At 46.5% G+C, this 19,442-nt stretch overlaps 1 protein-coding gene across 1 annotated transcript in view; it reads right to left on the reverse strand.

Moving 5' to 3' along the window:
* Nucleotides 1-3,052: 3,052 nt before the first annotated feature.
* Nucleotides 3,053-19,442, reverse strand: part of ACCSL (1-aminocyclopropane-1-carboxylate synthase homolog (inactive) like) — an 87,461-nt gene continuing 71,071 nt past the window's right edge. The window contains exons 2-15 of the mRNA XM_007531511.3: nucleotides 16,803-17,287; nucleotides 13,689-13,748; nucleotides 12,829-12,899; nucleotides 12,382-12,451; nucleotides 12,069-12,135; nucleotides 9,943-10,040; nucleotides 9,653-9,730; nucleotides 9,205-9,305; nucleotides 7,109-7,198; nucleotides 5,378-5,423; nucleotides 5,137-5,278; nucleotides 4,117-4,259; nucleotides 3,881-4,034; nucleotides 3,053-3,160 (exon numbers count right to left, since the gene is read on the reverse strand). Of these exons, the coding sequence (XP_007531573.2) occupies nucleotides 3,087-3,160; nucleotides 3,881-4,034; nucleotides 4,117-4,259; nucleotides 5,137-5,278; nucleotides 5,378-5,423; nucleotides 7,109-7,198; nucleotides 9,205-9,305; nucleotides 9,653-9,730; nucleotides 9,943-10,040; nucleotides 12,069-12,135; nucleotides 12,382-12,451; nucleotides 12,829-12,899; nucleotides 13,689-13,748; nucleotides 16,803-17,258 (1,650 nt within the window). The 5' untranslated portion in view covers nucleotides 17,259-17,287 and the 3' untranslated portion in view covers nucleotides 3,053-3,086. The remainder of the gene's footprint in view (nucleotides 3,161-3,880; nucleotides 4,035-4,116; nucleotides 4,260-5,136; nucleotides 5,279-5,377; nucleotides 5,424-7,108; nucleotides 7,199-9,204; nucleotides 9,306-9,652; nucleotides 9,731-9,942; nucleotides 10,041-12,068; nucleotides 12,136-12,381; nucleotides 12,452-12,828; nucleotides 12,900-13,688; nucleotides 13,749-16,802; nucleotides 17,288-19,442) is intronic.

The following is a 19,442-nucleotide window of genomic DNA, read 5'->3' on the forward strand; positions in this document are numbered from 1 at the left end:
TATTAGCAAATGAATTTAGCAAGTTCACAAAACACCATCAAGAGATGATACTTCTGGGTCTCTTGCATGTCTGCCTGTCTTATTCTAGGATGTCTTTCAGGATATATACAGATATATATGATGTCAAATAACCTCAGGTGGCAGGGATTAAGTCTCCCTCCAAAGCAAAGGGTCAATTTGTTTGCAACACATCATAATAAAGTTGTCTCCCTCAGAATCTAAGTTCAAGCAGACTTTTGTTCACTGTGAAAGAACCCTGTTCCCTATGCCTGAGTTTCCCCTCCTGCAGCACTACCTATGGCATGTGCAGGCATCTGTTGGCCCTCTTCACTTTCCCTAGGAACCAGGGCTTAGAGCACCAAGAGCTGCTCCCCTGATCACTGCTGTTACTGTAACAAGTTGTCCTTTATTACTGACCCAGGACTCTCACGTCATCTATCAGGATTCATAAACTAGCCCATCAAATCTTTTAAAAATATTTATTTATTCCCGGTTTGAGCCCCTGGCTTCCCACCTGCAGGGGAGTCGCTCCACAGGCAGTGAAGCAGGTCTGCAGGTCTGCAGGTGTCTGTCTTTCTCTCCCCCCTCTGTCTTCCCCTCCTCTCTCCATTTCTCTCTGTCCTATCCAACAACGAACAACATCCACAATGGCAATAATAATAACCACAACGAGGCTACAACAACAAGGACAACAAAAGGGGGGAAAATGGCCTCCAGGAGCAGTGGATTCATGGTGCAGGAACCGAGCCCAGCAATAACCCTGGAGGAAAAAAATTTTTTTTAATTTATTTAATAGAGTAAAATTGAGAAGGGTAAGTGAGATAAAGAGGACGAGAGGGGTGGGGGAATGCCTGTAGCACTGCCTCACCATTTGTGAAGTTTCCCTTCTGCAGGTGGAGACCAGGTCCTTGCACGTGGTTTAGTGTGCATTAAACTAGGAGCACTACCCCTAGCCCCCATTAAAATACTGAAAAAAGAAAATATTTGAATAAAAATGGCATGAAAAATTTAGTGTGTTAAAATCTATGCTTAAGCTGCAAAAATATTGTTGAAAGAAGTTAAAGACCCAAATCAAGGAAGATTACATATTCATGAAGAAGTGTTGATTTTTTTCCCCATTCTACCATTCTTCTTCTTCTTTTTTTTTTTTGCCTCCAAGGTTATTGGTGGGGCTTAGTGCCTGCACTTGGGATGCATTGGATCGACCTTCCCGTGGTGCATCCCGTGAGTACCCATTCATTGGGGAAACTGACGATCCTTCCTAGCCGACTGAATCCACATGGATCCCAGTCACTTTCAAAGCCAGCAACAAGCTCCTGACAGCTTTCAAGCTGTTGGTCCTGCTCTTCGAGTCCACCCTGTCCAACGTTTGACGTCTCATCATCCAATCTGGTCGGGATGCGGCATCATCTAAGTTCATTTCCCACGTCTACGCTCGACCGAACCTGCCAATATACGTGGATATCTTCGCCCACCCTGTCCAACGCTTGACGTCTCGTCACCCAATCTGGTCCCCTACGCCTACACTGAACTTCTCTGTTCCAGACTCTTGGAAACAGAGCTGGCAGTCAGCTGAGGTAAAGAACAAACACCTCATCACAGACCCCTGCAAGCGTCAACCCAGCTTTGACCTGGCACGTTATGATTGGGCCCTCCTCAATCGCTATCGAAAAGGCCATGGCCAGTGCGCCGCTATGTTCCATCGCTGGGGAGCCAGAGATGACCCGAACTGCCCCTGCGGCTACAGACAGACTATGACCCACATAGTCAACGACTGCCACCTCTCCAGATTCAAAGGAGGTCTCGAAACTTTACATCAGGCTCAACCTGACGCTGTTGACTGGCTACGGAAGAAGGGCAAACACTAGAAGAAGTGCCTGCACTATGAATCCACTGCTCATGGTGGCCATTTTTTCCATTTTATTGGATAGGAGAGAAAAAAATTGAGAGGGAAGGGGAAGATAGAGTGGGGACCTACTCTACAGACCTACTCTACCACTTCTGAAGTGACTGCCTGCAGATGGGGAGCTGGGGGCTTGAACTGGGATTCTTGTTCTTTGCACTATGTGCACTAAACCTGGTGTGCCAACGCCTGGCTCTTTATTCAAATCTTGAGTGGAACAAAAGACCCATTCCAGACACTTCCCATCCCAGTACCCCTGACGAGATTATCTACTGGCCTCCACTACAGAGCTCCCCAAAGCATCTTTGAGTTACCTGGTTCTTTAAGTTACATCATTGACCCAGAGAATTCTTTTTCTTTTTCAATTTTTTTCATTCATTCTTTTGAATTTTTTTATTGCCACCAGTGTTATCACTGGGGATCCACATTTGTATGACGAATCCACCACTCCTGACAGTCATTTTTCCCATTTTTTTCTTTCTTTTTGTTTTCATTTGATAGGGTAGCCAGAAATTGAGGTGGGGATAGAGAGGGAGAAACAAAGAGACACCTACAGACCTGCTTCACCATTTGTGGATAGGACTGGCAGTGATCATGGTTAGTTAAATAAGTAAGGGAGTAAATGTGAACATGGCAGGATTTCACTCCTAAGTGAGATGCAGAGACACATGTGAACAGGAAAAAGAAAGAACTTGACCTTGGGAGAACTCTGGTGGTGAGGGTACAGGACAGTGGTGGTGGAAGTGGTGTAGTTTATATATACCCCTATTACTTGCTAATTTTGTAAATCACTGTTAAGTCACTAATAAAAGTATTTAAAAAGTGAAAAAACAAAACAAAAATAAACCCATCTAAATGGGTCCAGAAAGGTCCCTTGATTCCTCTAGATTTCCCCAGCCCTCATAAACACCACACACACACACACACACACACGCACACGCACACGCACGCGCACGCTCACGCGCACGGGCATGCGCACACGCACACACACACTATAGCAAAGACTAAAAAGATGCAAACATTCTAGATGGAACAGATGCTCAGCATATGGAGGTTGATGGCAGATCAGATGAGCTCATTCCTGGAGGAGTCCCGTCTGCTCAGTCCCAGCACCCAGCCTGTCCCCCAGCCTTCTAACCAGAGGCTGATGGGAGGGCTGTAGTGCTGGAGGGAAGCAGACTGCTCACATCCTCATTGTGTCCTCCGGCTGCTTCTCCAGCTGTTGCTCTGCCAGCACCTGACAGAACCGATCCATAGCTAGAAAGCCCAAACCGGGACAGAGAGAGGCAAAGACTTAGTGGTTCTGCTGATGGACCCCCAGACCATTGCAGAGCCTCTTGTTCAGAGATGTGGATCTTCAACCCTCCTTTCTCTGGGATGGATTTCCAAGTTTACCTGCCACATCCCCGATGACACTTTTTGAGCTTCATGCTCACATCACCTGCCAAGCACCCTTGTGCTTCATATCCACCGAATCCTGCAACCAGTTTTCTATAAGCCTCTACTGTCCCTTCCATCTTCTCCCCACATTTGGTCCCAAAGTGATTTCCATCACTTAAAGGTCATTCACTTCTCTCTTTCCAACAGGCAGTGCCCAGCATGGGGTGAGAAGCAATAGGTAATTGTTAGAATAAATGCCATGTTCTCCATAGCTTTCAGGAGACTCTGAACATTCTACAGCATATGACACGTCCGTCATCACCCACCTTTCTGTCTCACCTGCAGAGTTCACCAGGGCAGAGGGTCACTTTTTATTAATCCCAACAGAGTCTCAATGCCCTGCTCACTACCAGGCTCACAACAGATGCCTCCAATGTGTAATGTATGTCAAGTACCCATCAGTTCCTGTTCACAAAGGAGATGGTATAGAAGCTCCAGAGCTCTGAGCTGCTAAGGCCAGAAAGGGAGACCATTGTATTGTAGTTATCTGTGAGCATCTCTGAAGGATGTCAGGATGGGGAGGTCAGCCCCACTCACCTAGTTTTAGCTGAGGATACCTTTCGGCAAACACGAGGCGGAACCAGCCAGGCTCCTTACACAGGAAGAACTTGCCAGTACCCACTATCACCTTCTTGTCCAGGAAGCGGCGAAGAAGAAGCAGCTCTTGCTCAAATGTGCACGGGTCCAGGTACTAAGGGAGGTGAAGGGACAGAACAGAGCTCAAGCCCCATCTGGCAGGCATGCCTAAGAGCTCCTGTTTTCACACCCGTTACCTTCTTCAAGTTAATCCAGACATAGAGGCCGGCACCCCGGTGGAGATAGGGAATCTGCAATTCTTTCAACTTGTCAGTGATGTACCTGTGAGCTACCTGCAGCCGGGAGTGGCTAATGGGCAGGTACACTTGGTCGATCCATTCTGGAAGAACAGGGTAAGAGTCTTGTGGCAAAGAACTGTCAGAGGATTTTAAAAATTATTTTTATTGTTGTAGTTATTATTGTTGTTGTTGGATAGGACAGAGAGAAATGAAGAGAGGAGGGGAAGACAGAGAAGGGGAAAAAAAGACAGACACCTGCAGACCTGCTTCACCGCCTGTGAAGTGACTCCCCTGTAGATGGGGAGCCAGGGGCTTGAACTGGGATCCTTACACAGGTCCTTGTGCTTTGTGCCACCTGCGCTTAACCCGCTGTGCTACCGCCCAATTCCTCTGTCAGTGGATCCTTTACCAAGCAGACTATGTCTGGCTTTTTTGTCATCAGTTTCCAACTAAAACTATTCTTTTTCAATTGAAGGTATCTCGGTATAGCCAACACACTCACTTCCTACTTACAACTCTGGTAGAGAGACAGTAGACCCTTCAATAGCCACCTTAGAATATTCTATCTGGGTTTATACCCCTGAAACAAGGAATTGGAGTATCCACTATGTTGGTATGCTTCTAAATTCTGCTTCTAAGACCCCTTCTGTTACAGTGCTTGAGGCTGTGGTCTATTTACATAATCACTGTTTTACCTGGGTCCCGCCCTGCCTGCAGGGTATTGGTTTAATCCCACTGGTTAGATGGAAGCTTTCTATGTTTTGTTCGTACTTTTTTTTGCTCCACCCCCTCTCCTAGTCATTTCCTTTCCCTTAACACTTCAGGTGAAGAGATGCATAAAAGGCGATGTATCTGATTAATAAACGAGATACTGCTTCCCAGCTCAGCCATGAGTCCCTGGTCGTCTGTCTCCCGCCCGCAAAGCTAAACTGGCACCACTAAATGGGGCTGATGGCAGCCTGGGATGCAGCTCGGTACCTCTGTCCTGGAGCAGCCGACACAGCTTGTGTTGCGCGATCCCAGAGATGCTGTGGAAATAGCCAAAAGAGCTCACGGCAGAAGCCACCTCCTTATTGTGGGTGTACAGAGCACCGAAGCGGAAGCCACAGATGCCAAAACACTAGAGGACGAGAAGGAGCAGGGGGAAAGCCTGGTGTGCTTACCTTCTGCTCCTGCTCCCCTTTCTTTCCTACCCCAAAACAGAAGAGGTGGGGCTCACCTTACTGGTGCCCCAGATCACATGAGTCCTCTTTGGGTCAGGCAAGCTGGATAGGTGACAGGACAATCAAGATTTAGACAACTATTTGAATGATGAGGATTTGAGGCCAAGAGGGGAAGTAGGGAGCTTTGGTTCCTTCTGATCCAAAAGGTTTTTTGCCAGCACTACAACTCTACTGCTCCTGGCAGCCATTTTTTCCTGTCCCACCCCCCACATTTTATTGTATAGGACAGAGAGAATTTGAAAGAGGAGGGGAAGATAGAGAAGGATTCAGAAAGATAGATACCTGCAAACCTACTTTGCTGCTTATGAAATGGCCCTCCCCTGCAGCTGGGGCTCGAACCCAGATCCATGCATGTGTCCTTGTGTTTTAGTACTATGTGTGCTAACTGGGTGTGCAACCACCCAGCCCTGTGAACCAAAAGCCTTATAGGGTCCAGAGATCAAGAAATGGTCAGCCCAGTTCAGATAGAAAGCCTGCGTAAAGTGGGGCTGGGCAGTGCTGTACCTGGTTAAGTGCACGTTAACATGCACAAAGACCCGGGTTCAAGCCCCCCAGTCCCCACCTACTGGGGGGGGGGTTCACAAGCAGTGAAGCACTGTAGCGGGTGTCTCTCTGTCTCTCTCTCATTTTCTATCTCCCCTCTCAATTTCTCGCTGCCCTATCAAATTAATTTTTTTAATAGAGCCACATCAGAGAAAAGAGGTGGCAACTGCAGTCTATAAAAAATAAGTGAGTAACAGAGAAAGTCAGCATAAGTGGCTGGATGGTGGTGCACCCAGTTGAGCTCACACATAACCATGTGAAAGGAACTGGGTTTGAGCCTCAACTCTCCACATTCAGGGGACGCTTGACAAGCAGTGAAGCAGACCTGCAGGTCTGCAGGTGTCTATCTTCTCTCTCTCTGTCTTTCTCTACTTCCCTCTCCCCTCTCAATTTCTCTCTGCCCTATTATGCTGACTTTTTCCCCCTTTCTATTTTATTTGATAGCTGATGAACAAGGTCTTGCCTAGTGCCCACTGAATGAAGGCTCTGGACACTTGCTCTGCCTTATGACCTTCCTACATCTGGTCTGAAGTCACCTTTCCTGACAACTGACTTCACACAAGTGTGGTCACTCACTATTTCTCTCTCTTTTTTAAGATTGTATTTTATTTATTAATGAGAAAGATAGGAGAAAAGAGCAAGAACCAGACATCACTCTGGTACATGTGCTGCCGGGGATTGAACTCAGGACCTCATGCTTGAGAGTCTGATGCTTTATCAACTGTGTCACCTCCCATACCACCAACTATTTCTAAAATATACCCCCTCATTTCCTCCTGTTATGCCACTGGTAACCTGTTTCTTCTGCTAGACTAATCCTTCCCTGGCTTTGGTAGCTGGGAGTCTGTTCTAGGACCAAATGCTACCTTGACAGTTCTGTCATATTTCTACTCTTACCCTGGTGTCCTGTGTTTCAAAATGTCCCTATCCTGACCTTCCATAGGACTTTATCTTAACTTTTGACAGCGGGCTTTCTAGCTTGCCCTTCAATTCTCTTGGGTATGGAATGGCATTTGGAGAAGCCCCAGGCAGAAAGTCGTGTTAGTCATTTTCAGACCCATTTTGGCACTTAGCTCAGCTTCTAACACATAACAAAATGAAGTTCAAATTTATGGCGCATGAACTCACCCTGGAAAAGCAGAAATCTCATGGTTTTTTCACTTCCAATCCTGAGAGAAGCTCACCTTTTTATGCTCAGGACACTGTGGAATGTGGTGGATTCATCAAACACAGACAGCATGTAAATTTCATCTACAATCACATGTAGGTTGTACCTGCAGATTGGATGAAGCAAAAAAATATCTGGGTTTGCTCTGTCATTGTAATTCTCTTCTGGCCTTATTTGCTACTGCTCCAGAAAACCCAGCCACCACTCCAAGGGACATGATGAGGTTGAAAGGTATAGTACATCAGAGGGAGTTTTAGGTTGGCTTGGGGGTACCAGGAAGAACAGGATGCTAAAGACACCAGCACACTGAGATCAATAGAAGGGGCTGGGTAGCCCAGACAGCTTTTGTCTGGTACAATCACGGGTCTGCACCCAGTTGTGCTTGTAAAGTATTAAGTGCTCATACACTTCATTCACTCTCCCACAGACCTCTGAAACAGTACCGTCATCTCTGTTTTGGAGATGAAACCAAGTTTCTGAGATATAAAGTCAATTTCCTCAAGTGGCAAATGCCAGAACTGAGACTTGGACTTGATTTATCTTTTAATCTTTTGTTTATTTATTTATTTATTTGGATGGGGCAGAAAGAAATCGAGAAGGGAGAGTGAGATTGAGAGGGACTAAAACAGAAAGACGCTGGCAACACTGCATCACTGCTCATGAAGCTTTCCCTCTGCAAGTGGGGACCAGGGGCTTGAGCCTGGGCCCTCACACATGGTAACGTATATGCTTAACCAGGCACACCACCACCTTGCCTCTGGACCTAGTTTTGTCAAATTCTAGTCTGTGACCTCTAACACTTAGAAAATACTACTGGGGTGGGTGGGTGGGTTTGGGGGGAACACAGTACAGGTCTTGGAAAATAATGACCAAGGACCTAGTGGGGTTGTATTGCTATGAGAAATGTCAATGCATGTACAAACTTTTGTAGTTACTGGTGACTGTAAAACATTAATTCCCTAATACTGGAAAAAAAATTTTAAAAAGAAACAAAACAATAAATAAATGAATAAATAAATCAATTCTAAGGAAAGAAAGACTAGAGCCCTGTTCCAGCCCTGTTCCACACTCTGCTGTGAATTGGTCTGTATTAGTTACAGAGTTTGCATATGTGTGTTCATTTACATTATTTCATTTTTTGAATATTTTTATTTATTTATTTATTATTGGATAGAGACAGAGAGAAACTGAGAGGAGAGGAGGAGGTAGAGAGGGGAAGAGACAGAGAAACACCTGCAGCCCTGCTTCACCACTCATGAAGCTTTCTCCCTGCAGGTGGGAGCCAGGGGATTGAACCTGGGTCCTTGCGCACTGTAATGTGTGTACTTAACCAGGTGCACCACTGCCTGACCCCTCATTTATTTTATTATTTTTTTAAATATGAGCAATGCATTGTTGGGAGTATGTGGTGGCAGAAATCAAACGTGAGCCTCAGAGAGGCAAGCCCTGCTCCTTACACGTCGCTCTACCTTCCCGGCAGCGTGAAGTGTGCTCATTTGAAAATGGAGACTCATTATCTTCGCAGGAAGGTTCTAAACTCTGTGGATACTGGATGCTAACATGTTCTTAGGAATGGGACAAGAAAGTTCTACAAGGGCATGACTTCACTCCAAGAGGTCTGAGAGTCTGTTTTCCTGTCTCTAAGAGCAAATCATCTGGGAAACAGAGGCTGGGGGAAAGGGCTATAAGAAATTATCCTATAAGAAATGAAGGAAAAAATTTGATTGTAGAAAATGCAGTTTGAGGAGACAGGTGGTGGTGCACCTGGGTAAGTACACACATTACAGTGTGCGAGGATCCAGGTTCAAGCCACTTGTCCCCACCTACAGGGGGAATGGACTATGAGTGGTGAAGCAGTGCTGCAGGTCCCTTTCTCTCCCTCTCTCTCCCTCTCTCTCCCTCCTTCCCTCCCCCTCTTAGTTTTTATCTGTCTTATCAGGTAAAAGAAAGAAAGAAAAAAAGATGAGTTACTTTTCCATCTATGAAGTGAAGAATAAGAAAATTGTGAAATAGTTTTTGGGTAAATTATTTCCATTTCTGACTTCCTTACTACAAGTGATGGGAACCCTTTTGGGGGTCATCTGGATGGAGAGGGGACTGGGAGGTTCATACCTCTTGGCAAATTCCAGGTATTCGATCAGCGAGTCTCGGGAGTAGACATCGCCCAGAGGATTCTGGGGGTTGGTCAGCACAAGGCCTCTGACCTTTTTCCCCTGAGAAAGAATCAAATGCAACCCAGTGAACACAAACCCTTCACATCTATCCTGGATTGAGCCAAGGAGCAGGCCGAGATGCCAGATGTCGAAAACCTCACCAGGCGTGAGGAAGATCTCAGGACAGCTGCCATTCTGCCCACAGAGAGGGCATAGCCAGGCGCTCTGGGGGCTGCTACAGGCAGAGCTCAGGTTCCTGTGAGCACAAGCCTCTGGGCTCCATCAGTGTCCCGGAGGACAGAGCCATCAATGTTCTTCAAGAGCAAGCTGAGCCAAAGTGTCGGGATGGACTCAACCCCTCTGGAGGGGCAGCAGGGCCCACCCTGAAGACAGGGTTCTCTGCTTACCTTCAGCTGAGCCTCCAGCAGGGTGTGCTCCAACTTGTCCACAGTGAGCTGGAATGGACGGGTGTTCCCTTCTGTGATCTGGAAGACATGTGCTACCTGAGAACCACTTAGCAGGGAAGCTCCTAACACTTGCCTCTTCATTCCTGCAGACCTCCCTCACTCCAGTTTTTCACCCTTTCCCAGCCAGCAGCCATATGATAAGAGAGCAAGACTCTCCCCGACACCACCCAAATGCCACCAGATCATCCCATTGCCGGGTGGGTTGAGCAGATGAAAGTCCCCCTTCTGACCTCACTGTCCAGGTAGACGTGAATCAGCTCAACTTTCGCATACAGGCTGGTGCTAAAGACGAAGGTCCCGTAGAAGGGGGCGGGGGTCAGAAAGGCCTCTGGAAGCACAGGGAGACGGAGCTGTCAGCCCAGGGGCTCCTTCAGAACCTGCCAGGCGTCCCACTGGCAGCAAAGTTAACCAAGAAGGTGAGTATGGCAATCCCTCCCTCCTTCTGGGAGGGATTAATTAGTGGGCTCGGGAATTAGAGAAGGTATCCATTCTTAGAAAGATTATTTGGAGAGCAAAATTTAAATCTCTTCCAATCTCTCTCTCTCTTTCTCTCTCTCTCTGGTGGTTGTTGTCATTGCTGAAACTTCAGTGCTCTAGGTGAACATTTTCAGATAGACAGACAGATAGAATGAACCGCAGCACCACAGTTTTCTCCAGTGCTCTGGAGTGCCCATGTGGTATACCGTGAATTGCACACTTGGGTACACAGTTGGCAAAGCGGATGTCCTCCTAGGTGAGTTGGCCTCAGAACTCAACTAGCTCCTTAAGGGATATTCTAAGGAGAAATGGAAGACTTGCTATGAATTTGTCTTAAAAGCCCAAATCCAACCTCACATGCCAGCAGGGGGAACACTCGCCATTTGTCAAGTCCTTGAACTGACACCAGAGGCTGAGTCTCAGGAGGCTGAAGCCCAGGCCCCAGGGTGTATGGAGGGGGGCCTGGGGCAGGGGGTTCTTAACTCTGTCTACATGGCTCAGGGTCTTTGGGCCTGAGGATCTCATGTTTTTGTTTTGTTTTCCTTCCCAATTATTTGGCCTCATTGATGAATTAACAAAAGGCCAACTCCTTGGAGAGACCATATTGGTAACTTCCTTCCATGAAGCTAGAGCTTGGTAAGATTTTTTTTCCCCACACCAGGATTATTGCTGGGGCTTGGTGGCTACATGACAAATCCACCACTCCCAGCAACCACTGTTTTCCTTTTTCAACTTTCTTTTAATTGATAGAGACAAAAACTGCCGGAGGGTGAGGGGTGGGGTATAGAGTAAGACAGAGTAACATCTGTAGCACTACTTCACAACTCATGAAGCTTCCCCCTTATAGGTGGGGACTGGAGATTTTTGTTGTTGTTTGTTTTGTCTCCAGGGTTATTGCTGGGGCTCGGTGCCTGCACCATGAATCCACTGCTCCTGAAGGCCATTTTTTTTTCCCTTTTGTGCCCTTGTTGTTGTGGTTATTATTATTATTGTTGTTGGATAGGACAGAGAGAAATGGAGAGAGGAGGGGAAGACAGAGAGGGGGAGATAAAGACAGACACCTGCAGACCTGCTTCACTGCCCATGAAGTGACTCCCCCTTGCAGGTGGGGAGGGGACTGGAGATTTAAATCTAGGTCCTTGGTTGTATTGTTAAGTGGAAAACTGAGAAATGTTATGCACGTACAATCTACTGTATTTCCTGTCGACTGTAAAACATTAATCTCTCAATAATGAAGTTAAAAAAAAAAAATAAAATAAGCCTAGGTCCTTGATCATGCCAATGTTCAAGTTGAGTGCTCAGCTAAGTGTGCCACCACCGGGCCCGTAAGCTCAGTAAGAGTTAAACTCTTGTTCAGACAACATAAAGAGAGGAATTGAAAAGAAATCTCAGTGTTTTGGTCTTATTTGGTCTAGAGCCATTTAATGGGAAGAGAATAGGAGATCTATAGAGTCGAACCAGTTTAGCAGGGCTTTCTGTGTCAGAGTTCAGTGTGAAAGCTGAGCAAATAGTGAATCAGCACCCACTGTCACCATTCCCTTCTGATCTTGTTTTTCAACTTCTGCCTGAGAGTGAGATCATCCCATATTCATCCTTCTGTTTCTGACTTATTTCACTTAACATGAATTTTTCAAGGTCCATCCTAGATCGGTTGAATACTGTCACCATTCCTAGGGTACACCTCCTTGAGAATGGTCTCAGGCTTTCCTTCCATATTAAATTGGAATCCAAATCCCTTACATCCGCAGAAATAGGTGGGGGATGTTCTAAAGACCAAGTCCTTGAGTCCAGATGCTTCCCTTCCCTACGGCCCGGTGCCCATGCCTCCCTGCCCACGCACTCTGCCTTCCCTGATGGAAAGCATTGCTCCGAGACTCACCCCCTGGTTCACAGAGAACCATGGCCAGTGCAGAGAGGACTGGGCAGCAGCCATTTAGAACGACCACCTGCAGATGACACACAAAAGACAGATGTCTAAAACGAATCCCCAGTGAAGGAGGGCAGATCCTGTGTCCCTCACTCTGACAGGAACAGATGCCAGGACTTCTGCAGCAGGGGCCCAGGAACCTTCACATGGCCCTGGTCTTAAGGAGTTTCCACTGGTTCTCCCCATAACTTTTAGAAAATGCAGAATGTGCTCCCAAGAATATAGTCTTCTGCCAGGGTGGCAGTGAGATTAAAGATAGACTTACATTTTCCGGATCAAGCTGGGCTGGTGCTTTGCTGTAGTGGGTCAGGAACCGGGCCACTTCTTCCCGAAGGCTGCAGACAGACCCACAGAGACCAAGTAGTCCCCAAAAGCAGGGGCCCCTCCTCCCTCGCTCTAGACTTGAGTCTTTTTCAAAAGGCAAAGCTCTCGACCCCATTTTACAAGGCTTCTAACTGAGACCACTCCTGGGGTGACACAGACACTAAGTGGGAGAGTTCCAGTAAGAACTAGGGCCTTTTACATTGTCAGCCACTACTGTTCACACCACAGTAGCCTGCTTCCTAAACATGTTTTACTCTGGGAATGTTTTTGCTTGTTAATCATTCAAAAGGCACAAAGAAAACCAAGAATCTGGCACCCTGATCCCTTCCCTTTGTTAGTGCTGGTGCCCGGTAGACCAGGAAGCTTACAAGTACTTATAGGTACATACAATGGATGCCCTCTCCAGTCAGGATACTGTAGCAAGGTGTCTTCGATGATGTTCATATCCTCCCGACTCAACTGTTGACAGAAAGAGCATGAGGACAGCCAGAAGCAAGTCCAGGGGGTTTCATCCTACCCCCTGGGATGTATGTGGGGATTTGTACTAGAACGCAGAGCCTCCCCAAAGAAGAATGGGTGTGCATGCAGCTGAATATATGGAGGCTCCTAATGAATAAATGGAGATCCCAATCTTCTCACCACAGGTTATGCAAATTAGAGAACTCCCTGGGAGGTACATGACGACCTCCCTCCAACCCTACTCTTGGGCCAGAGGCTCCCTTGGCAGCCTGCTCAACATACACCCATCCAGAGAATGGACCTCTGGACACAGCAAGGCCAGGAAGCCAGATGTGCTGTTCTGGAAGCTTGCCCCCCTGGGATCACGTGTTGGTATATCCAGTAAAGCGTACATGTTACCATGGGTCTACGCCGGGGTTCAGGCTCCCATCCCCCCCTAAGAGGAGAATGCTTCATGGGCAGTAGAGCAGTGCTACAGCTCTCTCTCCTCTGTGTCTCTTGTTCTTCTTCCCCCTCTCTATCTGTCTATATTTCTCACCTGTCAAAAATAAAAGTAAAAAATGGCCAGTAGGAATGGTGGAGTAGTGCAGGCACTGAATCCCAACAATAACCCTGGTGGCCAAAGATAAAAATAATAAAAAAAAAAAACCTAAAGGAAGCTGCTCCTCCAGCTCCAGCTCCCTCCCCCAAACTTGTAATGCCCCATTTCTGTATGGGTCACATGCTGAAGAATATTCTAGGGTGGTGGGTCTGTAGGTGGGTCCCAACACAGCCTGGAATTGGACTTACCCTTTCAGTTATCAGATCAGTGCAGAGTTTGTTCTGACAGGTAGCAAGGTTAATGAAGCCCTGCAGAGTGAACGAATGTGAGTTCAGTCTTCTTGCCCTGCACCATGTCAGTAAAATTCTATTCGGAGTAGTGGAAAAGAGGACAGGGAAAACAGAGAACTCACTGTCCCATGAAGCTATGGCATTCAGGAAGTCTTGGAGAACTTGTTACAAACCCCAAGTCTAACAGTTTGCAAATTTCCCCCTTTAGAGCCACAGAGATAAATGATAGTTATGTACCAGCTATGGGTCCTTGTGCCAGACAACAGATTAAGTGCTTCCTCTGAGTTGTCTTCACGTACAACTCCTGAGGTGGGGAATTGTGGTGGGGTGGGGGGAGGCTATTATACTTGATGGGTTAAAAAGGGTGAAGCTCAGAAAGGTTGAGTAGCCTCTAACCATGTGACCTTGGTGCTGCATAGAATTCCACCTGCCTGAGCCCAGAGCCTGGATCTTTAGCCCCCACAACTTCTGCCTCATGTTCCTCTCTGCTCTTTCTACTTCTAACTAAGGGTCCTGCCAGTACTTGTAGGAGACAGATCCCCCAATGTTCAGTGCACTCACTCGGCCCTCAACCACACATCATTTGTACACAGAAAGGAAGGTACGTGGGCCTAGAACTCAAATAAATCCCTCTCTCCATTGTTACTGGTCATCTCCATCAGGAACAACACAACAGACCCCTTGGTGGGCCCCCATAGGACCTTGCCCTCAACTTGGATCAACAAATGGTAGAGAATATTCCATCCTCCAAAGGGAGGATGGACAACATACTCTATGCTACACCTGAGGAAGATGGGTTGATACTGGGGCAGCATGGAATGTTCCTACTCATGACCATAGAATGTGAGCTCAGATCTAGAGGGATGTAGAGGTCATGCAGCCTCCTAAGCTAATTATGGGCCCCAGATCACATCAAATTGATGGCGTTTACAGTCAACATTATTTATACCCCTTTCCCATATTAGGGAGCTACTCTCTTCCCTGATCCAGCTTTCTGGTCCTTTTCCCAGCCATGACATCATCTCCCCAGACAATAATTAGGATCCACTTGCATATCGGATTTCAGGCTCAGGCAAAAAACAAAACAAAAGAAAATAAAAAACAGTAGTATAGCTACAGGACCTTTTGAAATATAACTAAAATATGCCTACTAGCTATCTATAAAATGGAGGACCCCCCCCCCCCCAACACTTCATCTGCACTATTTCAGCCTTTAGGTCCATGATTGTTCAACAATTTGTTTGGCTTTGTGTATTAACTCTCTTTTCAGCCACCAGGTTCCAGATGCTAGCAGGATGCAACCAGACTTCCCTGGACAGACAACCCCACCAATGTGCCGTGGAGCTCCGCTTCCCCAGAGCCCTTCCCCACTAAGGAAAGTGAGGAGTAAGGATCGACCTGTCAATGCCCATGTTCAGTGGGGAAGCAATTACAGAAGCCAGACCTTTAATCTTCTGCATCCCACAATGATCTTGGGTCCGTACTTCCAGAGGGTTAAAGAACAGGAAAACTATCAGGGGAGGGGATAGTATACGGAGGTCTGGTGATGGGAATTGTGTGAAACTGTAGCCTTCTTATCCTATGGTTTTGTCAATGTTTCCTTTTTATAAATAAAAAATTTAAAAATAAAAGAAAGGAAGGTATGATTTCTTGTGGTCACCGTCCTTTGGTGAGAGCTCTTGGGAAACTGTCTCGCAGAAAGCCTTCTGTTGGCTCCCTGTCACCCTCAGGATAACATCCTAACATGACACCATGGCCAACTCCCAGCTATGCCTGACAGCAATCAGTGTTCCCACTACAGACACACAGACCTCCTTCCTCAATCACACTGAGCCCTTCCCACCTTAGAAATTTCAGCACTGAGCTGAGAGAGCACTGTTGTTGTGTAAAGACTTTCATGCCTGAGGCTATGAAGTCCTAGATTCAGCCCTGCACCACCATAAGCCAGAGCTAAGCAGTACTTTAGTCTCTCTCCCTCTCCACTCCCCCCTCTCTCTATATATGTATATCTCATTAAAATAAAATATTAAAAAATAAATGTCAGCCTTTAAATCACCTTTCCCAGACCACCCAAAGCAGACACCACCCTTAGGATCATTAGAACTCTTAGGATCATTATTAATGTTTGGTGTCCCAGTGGCTGACTATATTCACTAGACTGAGTCCCAAGAGTTCACGGTCACTTACCACTGTAGCCAGTGACCCTCGGTGGTTTTATGGGACTTAGGGGCAGAAGGAGGAATCCAGACACAGCTCTTCAAAGTCTTTGGATTCAATCACCTTGTCTCTGTGCTCATTCCCTAATCTTTATAGTGACAATAGTACTCTATGACCCAGCAGTTCCCCTCCTGGGGATATATCTTAGGAATCAAACACATCCATCCAAAGACATTTGTGTATATCTAGGTTCACAGCAGCACAATTTGTAATAGCCCAAACTTAGAAGCAACCTAGGTGTCCAACAGCAGATGAATGGCCAAGAAAGTCAAGATATATATATATATGATATTAAATATATCGTATGATAAATATGATACTAAATAGTATATAAATGATATTAAAAATTATGAATTTACCTTTTTCTACTCATCCTGGATGGAGCCTGAAGGAATCATATTAAGTGAGATAAGTCAGAAAGAGAAGGATGATTATGGGATGACCTCACTCATAGGCAGAACTTAAGAAACAAGATCAGAAAGGGGAAATACAAAGTAAAACTTAGACTTGCAACATTGCACCAAAGCAAAGGATTCTGGGGAAGGAGGACAGGTAGAGGAGTGGGGGACGGAGCCCTTTCAGGTTCTGCTGCATGATGATGAACAAGGGCTGAATTTGGGAGTGAGAGTGTTTTGCAGACACCTATCATGGCATGATGGGAAATTGTACCCATATGCCAACAACTGTACTGTAAACCATTAACTTTCCCATGAAAGGGGGAGGGGGGGTGATTTTGGAAAGAAAGAAAAAAAAAGTGTCCACTGCAGGGAACAGCCCAACAAACCTAAACGACTGCAGTCTGAATGACATACCACACCCCTGCCCTGCTGCTACCCACCCCATCCCCATTCTCACCGAGGGATTCTTGTCCTCATGGTACTTGTCTTCATGGTACAAAATGTAGTTCCGGAAGTGAGTGTGGTAGAATGTGGAGATGTCATTCCCACGGTTAGACAAGTCATGGCTGACCAATGTAGTTTCACAATCACTTGTTGGCTTAGTAAACGGGCCTGGCTGTCCAGCTCCGATGTCAACCCTGGAGTCCAGGGGATGGGGGAGCAGGCCATTAGTCTCAGACTGCAGGAGGCTGACCACCTGGCCCATCTGGTGGCTCAGGAGGGCTTCCTGCTCCCCAGGGCCCTGACCAGGGCTGTGTGCCTCCAGCTGCTGGTGCCCAGTGCTCAGCTGCCCTATGTGCTCCTCGATGCTCTGCGTCAGGTGCCCCATTCGCTCCAGCACCTCAGTGTGGGCACCCTGGCTTTTGAGACTCGGGTCTCCTGGTGTGCAGAGGGTGTCCGATGAGTAGCTCATACTTGGGGTGTCAGTGAGCTGGCTGGAACCTGCAAGAAAGACCATGCACTGCAGCACAGCGGTCTGCCCCCAAAGTCCTTCTACTTCCATGCCTTGGTTATCAGCTCACATTGGTTCAGGAAAAGCTGCCTGCTTAGGGCAGGTGGAGGCATGCCTGGTTGAGCACACATGTTACAATGTTACAATGCACAAGGACCTGGGTTCAATTCCCTGGTCCACAGCTTCAGGAGGGAGCTTCAAAAGCCATGTAGCATTGCTGCAGGTGTCTTTATTCCTCTCCCTCTCTATCTCCTTCATCGCTGGAAATTAATTGCTATCTTTAGCCAATCAATAAATCCATATTTAAAAGATAAATAAAAAGAAAAGCTTCCTGCTCAACCTAAAGCAACACCCAAGGGTGCCAAGTTCAGATACAGGGAGCACTGTACTTAGAATGCATCACATGCATTCTAAGAAAGAAAGGAAAAAAGAAGTGGTTGTAGAGAGCAGTGGGCTTGTCGTGTAGAACTGAGGCCCAGAAATAAACCTGGTTGCAATAAAAATTAAATAAAATAAAATAAGGGGGCTAGGCAGTGGTGTGCTTGATTGAGCGCATACATTACCATGGTAAAGGACCCAGTTTGACTCCCCGCCCTCCCCCTGCAGGGGGGGAGCTTCACTAGTGGTGAAGCAGGTCTGCTGGTGTCTTTCTTTCTCTTTCCCTCTCTATCTCCCCCTCCATTCTTAATTTCTTTCTGTCCTAGCAAATAAAATAGAAAAGGAAAATAATAGAAGAAGAAATGGCCACCAGGAGCGGTAGATTCATAGTGCTGTGCCCCAGTAATAATCCTGGTGGCAATAAAAATAAGTAAAATGAAAACGAGAGAGAGAGAGGGAGAGAGAGAGAGAGAGGGAAAGAGGAGGGGGAGAATAGGGAGACTAACAGGTGGGCAGATGGGCTCTGGCTTCTCTGCCTGTGCTTCACTCACAACAATTCCTGACTGGTAGGGTTCTAAGTAAGAAAAGGGCTTCTGCTAAAGGGAAAAAAATCCTAGGTAGCTAGACCTATCTGCTAGAATAGAGGCCTATTGCCAAGGCTCCCATCTAGGCAGCCACCTATTTTTGTAAAGTTTTACGGAAACACTGATACAGTCATTTATTCATAAATAAATCAGTCATGTATTTTTTAACTATAATCATAATCAAATAGGGAAGATAAGGTTTACAAGGTCTCTGGGGGCCTAAATATGTTAATTTACTATCTGACTAGAAACCTGATCACTGTGGAAGCTGCCTTAAGACATTCATCAGTTGGGCTAGACACATGTTACTTGAACTTCAAATTCCACCAGAATCACTGAAAGGCTTGTTAGGACAGAGATGGCTAGGCCTTATCATGACACGCTAATTTGGTAGGTCCTAGGACCGGACTCCCACATTCTTTGAACCCAGCGTCACCTTTATAAAATCAAAGATGTGATAGCTCTGTCATTGACAACTGACTTCTCAAGCTTGGTGTTCACTTTAGGGGATCTTTAAGTCTCCTAAAGCCATTGAGGGGTCCACCCCACCAGAAGTTCAGGAGCCTCAGGTAAGATCCTGGGCAGTAATTGATCCAGTACCCATATCCTGTGGCATCCCTAACCCTGCTACCCTGGATATACCTTTGTCTGTGTTTCTGCTCATCTCTGATATGTCTGATGAGACCTCCCCTGATCATCAGAGCCCAGAGATCTCTGCACCACCTTCTCCTAAGCTTACTTACACTTCTGCTTGCAAGCACAAGGTACTTTCAAAAACCATAAGATACACCATTTCTCTTCCAGAAGAGATCTTCCTAGGAGTTCTTTGTTACCTTAAATTGGAGATAGCATAATGGTTTTGCAAAAGACTTTCATGGCTCTGAGGTCCTAGGGTCAATCCCCAGCACCACCACATTTAGTTCAAAACAAACAAAACAACAAAAACAGCAAAAACAGTCTTCCCCACAGAGCATTACAAGAGGAATCACTTATTGGAGCTGTGACTCTCAAACTTTGGAGTACACTCTTTCCACCTGCATAACAAATAAAGAGTAACAGATTTGTGAGAGTGCGCTAGGACCCGACTCTGGGTAGCTCATACTTTCCAGGTCATTTTAGCCCCCACCTATGTCTGAGAACTACTGAGCAAGAGAGTCTCGACAACACACAGGTAAGCTATAAA

The sequence above is a fragment of the Erinaceus europaeus genome, chromosome 17 (assembly GCF_950295315.1).
Source record: "Erinaceus europaeus chromosome 17, mEriEur2.1, whole genome shotgun sequence".
Taxonomy (NCBI): Eukaryota; Metazoa; Chordata; class Mammalia; order Eulipotyphla; family Erinaceidae; genus Erinaceus; species Erinaceus europaeus.